The sequence below is a fragment of the Talpa europaea genome (assembly GCF_964194135.1).
Source record: "Talpa europaea genome assembly, chromosome: 15".
NCBI lineage: Eukaryota > Metazoa > Chordata > Mammalia > Eulipotyphla > Talpidae > Talpa > Talpa europaea.
In genome coordinates this window covers 52,126,619-52,139,295 of record NC_140083.1, presented here as the reverse complement: position 1 = coordinate 52,139,295, position 12,677 = coordinate 52,126,619, and the positions used below count along the sequence as shown (strand labels likewise).

At 53.8% G+C, this 12,677-nt stretch overlaps 1 protein-coding gene across 1 annotated transcript; it reads right to left on the bottom strand.

Annotated features, from left to right (window-relative positions):
- Positions 1-1,013: 1,013 nt before the first annotated feature.
- Positions 1,014-4,682, bottom strand: BHLHE41 (basic helix-loop-helix family member e41; the record flags this gene model as incomplete). Its single annotated transcript, XM_084254673.1, has 5 exons — positions 3,628-4,682; positions 3,408-3,471; positions 2,971-3,078; positions 2,538-2,649; positions 1,014-2,062 (listed from the first exon to the last, which is right to left on the bottom strand). Exons 1-5 carry the CDS (start codon positions 3,687-3,689, stop codon positions 1,014-1,016), a joined length of 1,395 nt encoding a protein of 464 aa, XP_084110799.1. The 5' UTR covers positions 3,690-4,682.
- Between the last annotated feature and the right edge of the window lie 7,995 nt (positions 4,683-12,677).

The following is a 12,677-nucleotide window of genomic DNA, read 5'->3' as shown; positions in this document are numbered from 1 at the left end:
CTTTTGTGATTTAACAGCAAATAGGATAAATCAGTTTGGACTTGTTTCCTTGTTTAAGTTCAGTGCACATTCCTTTTTTCTTTGAACAACAAAATTATAAAAACTTGGGACCACGATGGATTAAATAATGACAGGGTGAGTACAGATGCACTTTTTATATATGGATGTATGCGTGAAATTAAGATGAGTCAAGTGATTCCTGGTCAATTTCTCAGTAAAGTGCTAGCAGATGTCCTAAGAATGACTCTGGCCTCCTAATCCATCTCCTTCCCTGACTTTAATTCTGACGAGGGCCCAACTCCGTGGCTTTTTTAAACAAGTGCAAGTTACTAAGGGATGCCACTCAAACCACTTCCGAATAGATTGCAACGTTAACGACTGCATCCCCCTTCTTTTGAACGCCTCTTGAAAAGGTGACCGTGAGAAAATACTGAAGCGTCAATTCAGTTCCAAAAAGATCCTCCTCCCTTCGGTGGACAGCCTCCCGAAGCAGGCAGGCAGGCGGGCGGGCTGACAGGCGGGCCAGGCCCGCTCTGCGCCCCAGGCAGGTGACCTCTCCCTGCGGTTCCGGCGGACTCCGCAGCAGCCTGTCCTCCCGGGGCTCCAGGAGCTCACCCACCGGGCTCGCCCCCTGGCCTTCTCGAAGATCACATGTTCGCTATTTTCAAAGAGAATGGAACTGGGCCTACAGGCCGGCAAGACTTGGGGGCTGGGGAGGGGGAGGGGGCGTTCTTTAAAGAAAACAGCCTGGAGAGCTACCGTGGAGGTTCTTTTACAGCAGGTGGGGTTGGAGCGGGGGGAGGGGGCGCGGGGGGGGTGTCAGCGTGTGCGGGGGACGGGGAGAGAGGGGTGAGCAGAACAGGGACGCCAGATGCGCACACACCACCTGTGTTTGTGTTGTTTCGTAAAAAGCCGGCCGTGCATCTGGTACGCTTCCTCCCTTGGAAACGCGAGGGGCGTCGGCGCTCACGAACCGGGGTCTCCGCGGGAACCCTCGAGGGCAGGGCCAGGACTCAGGGGCTCTGCGCGCCCGGCGGCGAGGGGTCTTCCTGAGCGGCGCCCTCCGGCTTCCCGGGCTCGCGGGCGCCGGCGAAGGGCAGGCGGGCGCGGCCGGCCGGGTGCGCGGGGAGCCGCGGCCCCGGGGGCGCCCCCTCGTGCGCTCGCAGCGCGGCGGCGGCCGCCTTCTCGGGCGGGGGCGACAGCACCGAGGACAGGCAGGGGAAGGCGGCGGCGGCCGCGGGCAGGCCGGGGTACAGCAGTGGGAAGGGGGCGGCGGCCGCGGGGTACAGGTACTTCTCCAGGCCGCTCTTGTCCAGGAAGGGCTGCACGTAGGCGGCGGCGGCCGAGGGCGAGAGGAAGTAGAAGGGCAGGCACAGGGGGGCGGCGGCCGCGGGCGGCGCGAAGGGCGCGCCCCCGCCTCCGCCGAAGGCCACCAGCGAGCTGAGCAGGGCGGCGTCGGGTCTCAGCAGCGCGGCCGCCGCCACCGGGTCGGGCCCCAGCAGCGCGGCCGCCGCCGCCGCGCCGCCCCCCGGGCCGCCCCCGCCCGCGCCCGCGCCGCCGCCGCGGGGGTCGAGCTTCAGCCTCTTGGGGGCCGGCGAGTCCTCCCCGGGGGGCTCCTGCTTGATGGCCACGCGGCTCGCCCCCGCGTCCGGCCGGGCCTCGGCCTCGCCCCCGTAGCCGCTGTCGGTGTCCGTGTCGTGCTCGGCGGCCGGCTCGGCGCTGGGCTGAGTCCGCTGGATGACCGGCACGCAGTGCGCCAGCGGCTCCAGCTTGGGCCCCGCGCGCTCCAGCCCCGCGGCGGCCGCGGAGCCGGCGGGGGCGGCGGGCGCGGGCGCGCCGGTGCCTTTGCTCAGCGTGACCTGTTGAGTTAGCAGCGGGGGGGCGGGCAGGAACTGGGCGGCCACGGCGTGCAAGTGGCTGATCAGCTGGACACAGCGCGGCTCCCTGGGCGTCCAGCTCTCAAAGCGGGAGAGGTATTGCAAGACTTCTTTGGCGCAGGTTTGAAATCCCGAGTGGAACGCGTCCAAGTCGGACTGAATGGGCGACTTCAGAGCTCGCTCCCCTAGGATGGGGAGGGGGGCGGGGGGGGCAGAGGAGCGGAGGCAAGAAGCAAAATACCGACGTGAACACATCTGCCTGTCACGTGGGCCCTGCACCGACTACGGGGACCTCGCCTCTGCCGCGGCGTTCAGTGATATCATCCACCGGTTGCCTGGCGAGGGCAGGGGGAGGCGGGCGCGGGGAGCAGGGGGGCGCTCGGCTCCCGGCTGAGGAACCCGGGGACGAGGCGCGTGCAGCCGCCACTTTAAATAAAAATCGGATTCCTCCGGGCGCCGCCGAAAGCCCCCAGGATGCTACGGGCCTTGGGCGCTCTCCAAGGAAGGGGAAGGATCGGCAATCTCACCAGCGCGAGCGCGCCCCGGGCCCGCGGAGGGCGGGGGTGGGGGGGTGGGGAGGAGCCCCCACGCGGCCGCGGGGGGGTGGGGGGGGCTGCCCGAGTTCCTCGAGGGTGGGTCGGCCTCCCTGATCGGACTTACCATTCTGTAAAGCAATTATCTTCTGATGCTGCTGCTCGGTTAAGGCTGTTAAAGCTTTCAAGTGTTTCAAAGTTAATTCCAAGACTACGGCTTTCTCCAGATGCCCCAGAGTCTGCAACGGTGCGAAAAAGAACGGGGCACTTGATTACTTAAAAGCACACACTGGGCTCGGCGGGCTGTCCACCGAGCACAGCAACTCGAGCCGGCACGCGGAAAGGACTGGTCCTATAGGCTTCCGGAGCCTTCCCCAGACAGGCTATTCAGGATGCCTGGCCTTGGAAACACCTACTCTTTGAGTTTGGGGGGGAACTTCAGACTCCAGCCCAACTTGGGAAGAATCTGCTATTTACATTTATTCTTAAGTCTCTGGGAGTAGTACCAGGTGATTAACATGCCCTTGGAGAGCAGCAAAGAATGAAAATGTGCATCTTACTGTCAACTTCAGATGTTCAGGCAGTAAATCTTTCAGCTGAGCGATGCACTCATTAATTCGGTCTCTTCTCTTCTTTTCTATTAATCTGTGCGGTAATTTGTAGGTATCCTTAATACGCGAGAGTCATGGAAGAGAGAAAACAATAAGCTGAACATTCATTTACTGGCTAGAACACCACCCCCCGCCGCTCCCAAAGATATACTATGCGATACATTATGCCCAAGAAATCTTTTTCCTCTGGGTTCTTCCGAAATGCAATTTAAATTCAGGTATGATGTTTAATCTCCCCCTGAGAGTATCCAGCAAACCACTTAAAATTCACAGTTGGGGAAGCTCAGGGGCTGGAATATATTTGCGGGCAGAGCTCCGCTGTGAAATCAATAGCCCCAATTAACTATCCAGGCAGGTTATGGGGAACATCGGAAACTTACACTTACCTTGCTATCGTCTCGCTTCATGCTCCTTTTGGGCTTACACATATACAAAGAGGAATAGTCCAGTCTGCAAAACAGAAATCAGCATCAGGCACCCATTCGGGGAGGGGCTCTGCCCTCGCCCGCTCCATACCACTTTCTGGAGAAGCAGCAGCATTTAAAAAAAAAAAAAAAAATCAAACTGAAGCCGAGACTGATACTGGCAAGGGTGCGTGCACCTTACCCTATAAAATCTCTATGTTCCAGTAACTGTCTCTCTTGCAAGTGAGGAATTCCTTCGTCCATGTTCCACCGCTGTCCGTGTCCTCTGTTTCGATTTTTGGGGGCTCTGTCCTAGAATCTGTGGGACCGTAGCCTTGAGAGCTCTTGGGGGGGGGAATCTGTGCGTCTCCAGTCTCTCTCTCTCTCCCTCTCCCTCTTCAGTGCAGTGTTCAAAGTGTGAAGCAGTTGGTCCCCCTCCCACCGCGCCCGCTCGCCGCCCGCTCGCACACGCACACACACGCACGCACACTCGGCCGGCCCCGCTGCGCCGGGAGTTCGCTCTCACTCCGGGCAGTGTTTGGCCACAGGGCACGCGCGTCCCCGGCCAGACCAGCACCAGCTCACGTGCGGAACGTACCATCCGCGGTCCAGCCCGGAGGGGGGCGGGGGAGGAGGGGCCGGGCCGGGAGGGGGCGCGGGCGCGGGGGCGGCGCGCGGCGGGCGGGCGGGCGGGGACACCTGATCGGGGCCACCGGAAAGGAAAAACAACTCGGGCCAAGAGCTTCGTCTTCCCGGAGCGGCGCGGCCAGCCGCGGTGGGGGAGGGGCGCCGGGGTGCGGGGCGGCCGGGGGTTCCTCGGCCTGGAAATGCGCCTCCCTGGCTTCGCCGGCGCGTCATTACGGTGCAGGAACGTGAACGTGGCTTTATTATTTTTTTTCTCCCCTTTTTTCTTTCTTTTCTTTTTCTTTTTTTTTCCTGCTTTTCCACCGACCGTGCAGTTGGTTTGGACCAGAGAAAGCGAATTCGCGGTGGGTAAACTTCAGTCCCGTAGGAAAATCTGGAGACTTGTTTGCTCCCCGCTCAGTGGCCTGGGGTGGGGCGGGGGCGGGGGACCCTTCGGCCCCGCTGGGAGGTTGCCCCGAAAAGGGGCCACTTGGAATGCGCTCCCCGAAGGGCTGAAGAGAAATGACTATGTAGTCACTGGGTCAGAATGTCGCAATCCAAATGTCTTTCGGCGACACGGTGTCCCTGGGCCACCCAAACTTCCAGCAGCAGCCGGAATTGCGGTGCCACTAATCACAGCAGCAGATGACGACGTTCGGGGCCTCTGGTGCTCCCGGAGGATCGCGCCGGGGAGGGCGGGGGCGGCGCGGGGCGCACGAGAGGGGCCGCCGCGGAGAGGCAATGCCGCACCGCCGCCGCCAGCCCCGCTCCGCCGCCCCCCGCGCCTCGGGCGGCGCTGCGTGCGCCCCCGCCCCCCGCACCCCCCCCCCCGGGCGATAAGCGGCGCGGGGAGTGCGCAGAGCCCACGTTTACTACCGCTGGCACCTCCGAAGCCTCCCTCCTCAATCCGGGCGCAGACGGTACCAGCACAGGGCCAGCAACGTGATCCGACCTGCCGCGGCTGCCACATCACCGCGCGGGGAGCCCGTGCGCGCGCGCGCTCGCCCTGCAGCCCGGCGCGCGGCGCGGGGAAGCGCTGGCCAGCCCTGCCCGGCCACCTTGCCCGGCGCCGGCCCCGGAGCGTGACTCACAGCCAGTGGGAGCTCCCGGAGGTGCCCGGGCGGCGCCTCGCCCCCGGCGCCGCCGACAGACAGGGCCCTCCGAGGCCCGGGGCAAGGCAGGTCCCGGGTCTCCCGCCCCGCTGCCCCGCCGCTCGCGGCAACCCGGGAGGGGCTGGAGAGGACGCACAGTGATCTGGCTACAGAGAAGCGGCTAGAGAAGGGTCCTTCCTTTCTGTGCCAAGAGTAAGAACCACATTCTCCCGAGTCATCCCCGAGACACCCCTGCATGCCCGCGGCTGCTGAGCCAGGGGGAGCAGCACAGCCAAGGCGCGGGCACGGGAGCGGCAGGGACTGGGGCGACCGCTACGTGTCCCCCTGCCTGTCCTCGGGGCGCGGGTGCGGGGCACGGATCTGGGTCGCGAGAAGCGGCGGCGGGGAGGTCACGTGTCTGCAGGAGTCGCGTCTCTCCCCCCCATTCCCCCCCCCCCCCCGCCGCCGCGGGAGCCGCCGGGGCCGGGGCCGGGGCGCGCGCCGCAGTCTCCCGTGTCCTGGGCGGAGACGCGCGCGTCTGGCTTCGTGACTCCGGCGGCGGCCCCAGCTCACCCCAGCTTGGGGACACGCTCCCCGACAGTCCGCTTGGACCCTGAGAAGGCCTTTTAAGGTCGCTCGGCTTCCTCAAATAGGGTGAATTTTTTTTTTTTTTTTTGGCACCAAACAATTTAATACTGAATTCTTAACACGTCTTTTTTTTTTTTTTTATGTTGATATTATTTGAAAACTCCATCCAATCTCTCTAGCTTCCAGGTGACTGGACGACCATTGTCTTGGTGGGGAGGGCAATTCGGAGCCCTACATGCGGCATATCCCCGCAGTATTTTAGGTGTTTGTCCTTTTGTTCCTAGTTGACCAAAAGGGGAGAGAGGGATTCCGTAAAGGCGAAGATTTTTTTTTTTTTTAATTACAGCACCGCCTTCCCTTATAGGTTGCTGATTATGTGGAACAGGCTGAGGGTGTAGATAATATTGGCTCCAGAGTTATATTTTCTGCTGAACACGATGGCGAGAGGATTTTCCAAAAATGAAATCGAGACGGACTCCTTGCATCTTGGCCTCACAGGACACAAGGCAGACATCTGGTCAGGCAAACCTCGGGGAGACCAAGTCAGAGGCAGACTCCACAGCTCACTGAGGAGGAAAGGCGATCAAGGACGGCTGCTTGCGGCTGTAAAAGCCCCATCCCTTAAAGAGATAGAGCCTGTGACTGCACATGAAGTCTTCCTATTATTATCCTTTTTATTTCCTCTACCCCCCCACGCCGTCTCTCCTGTCCCGTTTCCCCACTTCTTCGTACATTTTTGTTTCCTTTCCCACAGCTTGCTTTTTCTGGTACCTGGCTCAAGCTGTCAATGCAGTCTTTTCTCATGTTTTGGTCGCTGACTGTAATTCTTTGATTTCTCCCTCTGCTGGCTTTTCTTCTGTACCCACCTTTTGACGCTTCTGTCCCTTTTCCTCTTCTTTTCCTTGTGTTCTTTTCTACCTTTCCCCCCATTACATGTCTGCTTCTGCTCTCTCCTTGTGGTTTTTTTCCTTTATTTGCGTTTTTGTCTTTTTTTTTTTTTTCCCCCTTCATCTTTCACCTGGAGGACTCTCCTTGCATATCTGTGCCTCTTAAACCTGAGTTCTTAAACTCTTGCCTTCTGGAGTAGGGGCTTAGTTTAATGCCTCCAAAGGTCCTTTTTCTCCAAGGAGGCTACAACAATCACTGCCAACTATGTCACCACTGCAGTGAGAGTGATGAGGGCAGCATGCACCATGCTAAGGACTTTTCTGGACTTCACTTATTCAGCCACAATCCCCTGAGGTCGATACTGTTACTGTCCCCATTCTACAGATGAGCAAAAAGCTAGGTGTCTAGGGAAATTATAAAATGAGTTCTTGGATTAAAGCATAGTGTACTCCAGAGTCAGTTCTTAACTATGGCTCCCCGATCTATCAACAGCATCTGAATGGTAACAGGCTGTTTAAGCAGTGTTTTAAGCACTTACCAGTGTGAATGTGTCCACTTTTAGGGAGAAATGTTGACAGTGCTGCTGATGGTAACAAAAGATACGGATATGGAGCAAGAAGGGGACAGGCTTTGATCCCTAGGTGATTCAAATGCAGTTTATTCATTTGCATCTAAACATCCCAATTAATTGCTATCATTTCTTACAGATGGACAGATGGAAGTATAGTTTAGAAAAGGCTAATGGTGACCAGCTGCTCACCATTTTCCTGGAACAGACTAAGCCAAACTAATGCGGAGGCTTCAGGTTAGTAATAGGAAGAGTTCACCTGTGGTGAGTTTAGAAAGGGAAAAAATTCCCCTGTCTGACAAAGGAACAGAAGACTAGAATGCCCTCTTTGGGGATGTTTAAAAATAGGTTGAGTCTTATCTCTTTAGGAAGGTTTAATGCTGCCCTTCTGAAAGCCAAGGAGATGCAAGATGAGCTCAAAGCCTTTTTGAGCCTATAATTAAAGAATTTGGTGATGCCTTTCTTTCAATTAAAAAGACCTATCTTTCTCCTTTTAATAGGTGAGGGAGAAGCTGCTTTTCTTGAGTTGAGCAGGGAAATCACTACCTATGGAGACGAATGAAAGGGAGGCACTGTGTGCCCCAGTTCCCACCGCCCATCACCACCCTCCTAAGGGTTGAAGCTCTGCACTTATTAGAGTCACCTTCAGACTTCAGAAGGTCTTATCATGTTCACTTGCAAAATCTTGGATTTCCAGCATAAACAGAACTCTCTAGAGAGGATTAACATTTCCAGAGAAAAGAACGGTTATCTGCCTCTTTTGGGATCTGTGGGCCCTACTACTATGCTGGAGAGGTGACTGGGGTGTGTAGGGACCTGAAGGCAGGGGGTCTCGTTCAAGCTAACCGTGCACCTCAAATGGCCTCAAACTTCCAGATCTACCCAGATGTGTGGGTCCTCCTAGTCTGCTGTGAAGAGGCCTCCTCGGGGTCAGATGCCTAGTGGAAAAGAATTTATAGTCATTTTAGAGCCACTTACATCAGAAAGAGGAAGGTACCCTCATTAGGTTGAGCTCATAAGAATCCAAAAGAAAAAGTTGAGGGTCGATGGTAAAATCAAGGTGGTGGGAGTGGAGTGGCGGGAGGGTCTCTTGGGTGGAATAAGTGATCAGGGGCTCATATGAAAGCTCCTCCACCTGGACCATCCCCTTCTCTTGGCATGCACATCTCTCTCAGGGGAGAAAGGCCAGTGTTGCCAGACTGGCCATCTGACATCACAGAAGGGAACAGAGGAGGGAGGAAAACCCCATGCTACTCCCCAGAAGCCAAGTATGACTTTAAAATATTGATAAAGCTATTTGCTGAAGGGACCAGATTTAAGATCTCAAAATAGAAGGCTGGGTTTTCCAGTTACTTACTCAGCAAATTAGTGGAAACAAGAACACGGGCCCCTATTGAGTTTGTAAAAGAACTTAAGTCTTTCTGTAGACTGCCAGTTAATGTATCCTAGAGGTTGTCAACATACACGTGAATCCATTTGCCATGTAGGTGACACTGTTCAAGTGTACACACTTAATAGTTTTTGCATTGTGCCAAGGAGCAGGTCATATTAAGTAATGGAAATGAAATTTATCACTACTGAAATCGCATGTATGTGCGTGCTTATCGCAAATGCTCATGCTTTTCTCCCACCTGCCCTCTCCTGCTTATCCGTCAGGTGCCATCTGACCATCACTTTCTCCAGGAAACCTTCCCTGCCTGCCCAGACCAGGGCCATGTCCTGCTGTAAGCCTCTGGGACCTGTCATTCTCTTCTATGATGCCTGCTCTGTTTGAAAGACTTCGGTATTTCATGTCTGTGTACCTGCTTGCGTGGCAACCCCGTGAGGACAGAGGTCTGAGTCGCTGACTGCTGAGTCCCCGCTGCCCATGACTGGGTTGAGCATGGACCAGACCCACAGATATTATTCTGAGTGGCTCCTGGAGATGTCCCACGAACTCATGTAGGAAGCAAAGTCCTGCTCAGGGGAGAATCTTGAGCAATAATTCATAACCTAGCAGTGCGGGATCCTCATGCCTGTCAGAGCAAGGACATCATGTTAGTTTCACCCCTGCCCCACCCTCCTGCTGGGACTTCTGTATATCTGCATGGCTTCTCTGGAAGGACGCAGCCTCCTGCTCTTGAGGTGCTGCATTTCATTCTTGGCCTTGCCAGGCATGTGAAGTTTAGGACATAGGTAGCTTGAAGTGCTCCTGAGAAAGCAGGAGACCCAGGGGCCTGGCAGGGTCTTTAGGAAAGTGGGAGGCAATTCTGCTGGGAGGTCAGGCCTCTTCCCCTGGACTGGCTGTTTGTGTCTTGCAGAATGGACATGTTCTGTGTCCAGAAGGCAGTTAACTGTGCCAGAGCTCTCCTTAACAGCCTGGGTTAAGTTGGAGTTTCTCAGTCACAGAATTGGTCTTCCTCTCACCATGAGCCTGGGCAAGGCAGAGAGAGCCAGGGGCTGGAGCTCATCCAGCTGCAATCTCCAGGTGTTCCAGGGACCATGGGCTGCGGAGGTGACATCCAGGCCAAAGTGGGGAGGGGGGTGCAGTTCTGCCTGCCAAGCTGTTTATAGGTCTGCTGTGCTGAGTGGATCTTAGGAGGGGGTCCTGGGGCTGGGCCAAAGAGCTTGGTTACCAGGAGTGCAGAAAGAAACAAGCCCTGAGCCAGGATGTAGGAGTCAAGCCTCAGACAGTGAAACAAAGTAGGAGAGCTGAGAGCCAGCAAAGGCATCCATCAGAATGCCAGGCTGGGAGGCATAGAGGAGACTGGAGTGAGGGGTCAGCGCAGACAATGGTGAACTGGAAAAAGACATGGGGGCAGGGTCCAGATGTGGATGGGACTGGGATACAACTGCTGAGGAGGGCTTGCTTTTGGGGTGTCAGCCACACTCCCCAAAGACTGGATATAGGAGACCCTCCCCCTCAAACAAACTTTGCATTGCCTCATGGCACTTCTGCTTGCAAAAACACAGAGTTCCCATTTCCCTACTTATGTATTCAGACAGACAGTTTGATTTTCCTGATCATGAGGCTGCAAGGTAGAACTGGACTTAGAGCACACGGCCCCAGGAGCAAGCCCGCAGCAGGACTGGATCTGAGTTCGCACATGCCCAGCTGCCTCTCCCTGTCCAGGTGATCCAGAGGAAAATACTCTCCATCTATCAGGATTTGCGATAGCTAATGATTTTTCTGGAAACTATTTCTTTTATTGTGTTTTAGAAGTTCTGCTTCAGATAATCTGAGGTAATAACATTGACATATTACATATGCTTTCCTATTATTTCAGGCTACTGCTAATGGTGATAGAGTGATGCAGGCTCTGGCCTTAAGATAGGGAGACTGGGGTTCAAATACTACTTTTCCCTGACTAGCTGTTGTGCAGGGAGAGCAGAGGTCTGAGTGAGTATGCTCAGGCTAGCCACCATGGCTGAGGACACCTATGGCATAGAAGGTGAGCAGAAAATAGTAGCTATTGTGCTCCCGCCCCCATTTAGGTACCCAGCTACAATTTAAAGATATCACAGGATATGGTTTAAAGACAACTGATGAATTACATAGCCTATTTCATGTTCAAAGGACCTGTTGCTTTCAATTATCCTTTTCTTTATAGGTTTTTTTTTTTTAAGATTTTATTTATTTTTGCATAGAAAAACTGGGTTATAGGCCAGAGATGCGGGGAGTGAGAGGGTTCACCAGAGACAGAATGGGGAGCAGAACAGGCAGATCTACTGAAATAAGCTGCTGAGGGGAGCAGCAGGCGACACAGGAGAGGTCTGCTGTGCCATGTGGGTTGTTCCCTGGCCAGGTATCGAACTTAGGCTGTCATGGTGATAGCGCCAAGGCTTAACCCCTAAGCCACCAGAGAGGTCCTCAATCACCTTTTTCTTTACTAATAGGTGAATAATAATCTGCAGAGGATCAAACCTGTCAGTGCAGTTTTCCGCTAACAAGATACATTTTTATTTCATATGATAGTAGGAAATAAGCTGTACTGCCCACCACCCTGTGCTTTTGAGTCCTACTCTTCAGACAGCTCCCCTGAGAGGTCACAGGTTCCATACTTGTGCCCAAGTGGGGAAACTGCTTCCTGTTCATGCTTTGTCCTAGGTTCAAGCATTGGTCAGGTCTTCAGCTGAATAAAGATGCAAACTTTGCTGGCTGGCCAGGGCAGCTACACTTCTTCATGCCATCTTTCTAATAATCATAACAAACTCTTTGTGTTCTCATGTTTTACAAATATTGACTCATGTAATTGCTCCACAACCCCCTGAGACAATGCTATTAGAAAGGAGACAGTGAGGTGCAATATGAAGTTGTGTCCATGTGGCACAACTAGTGCAGGGAGGAGCTCAGTTCCCAAGCAAGAGTCTAATCCCCACACAGCCAATACTGAACATCTAAATATATCCAAAGGGCAATTGTAGGTGGTTTCTTTTCTCCTGAAAAAGAAACTCAATTTCTTTTAGCTGTTCAACTTTACAAAATAGGGTAAACTCTGATCAGTCAGTTACAGAGCATCTTCTATGCAGAAGGTACTTCCTAGGTCAGTGCTGGTCCAACAAAACTCTCTGTGATGATGGAAATGGTCTATCATCTGTGCTGTCCAATACGGTTGCCACTAGCCACAGGCAGTTATTGAAGACTGAAAATGTGCTTAACTAAGATATTGAAATTTTTAATTAGTTGAAATTTAACTAAGTTAGGTTAAACATCCACTTGTGAGTAGCTACCAGATCCATAGTGAAAGTCTAGATGTTTAATCAGGTCCAAATACTGACTGTTCTGCAGATAATTATATTAAGAAAGTCAAGATAGTTTCTTTTTTTTTTTAATAGAGGCATGTTTTTATTTATTTGTTTGTTTGTTTGTTTATACATGCACTGGGTACAGTCAGAAGCGTGGGAGGGTGAGAGAATTCACCAGAGCCAGAGCGGGGAGCAGAGCAGGCAGAAGGACGGAAGTACACTGCTGAGGGGAGCAGCAGGCGGCAGGAGAGGTCTGCGCGCCATGTGGGACCCTCCTCCGGAGGCCGGGGAGCAGCTGGGGATCGAACCGGCACCGCAGAGGCTGCGGGCAGCTTCACAATCCAGCGCTCAACCGCTGCGCCACCAGGGAGGCCCCAAGATAGTTTCTTAGCCTGAGTTTGTTTTTTATTTTCTAAGCATCTATGATGCTCAGTGTCTGTGTAGCAAGTAACAAATATTAATTATCAAGCATAAATTCAGGCATATGAGGAGAAACTAGAGCCATCAGCTTCTCTGTGGTTTATAAACATAAAGCATAGATAGAGCATTTTAATTTTTCTGGAACTGAATGGTATATATTACCAACATTTAAAAATACTGACTATGAATTTGTTATGAGATGAGTATTGTAGTCACTTTCCATAAATAGATAGCAATATAATAATTTTAATACTGAACATATCATCTCTATTAGGTTTAGATATAAACAGTGGTGATAAAAGTTTTTAAACAGTCCTCTGGGTAGAATGTGTGTGTTTATCATATACT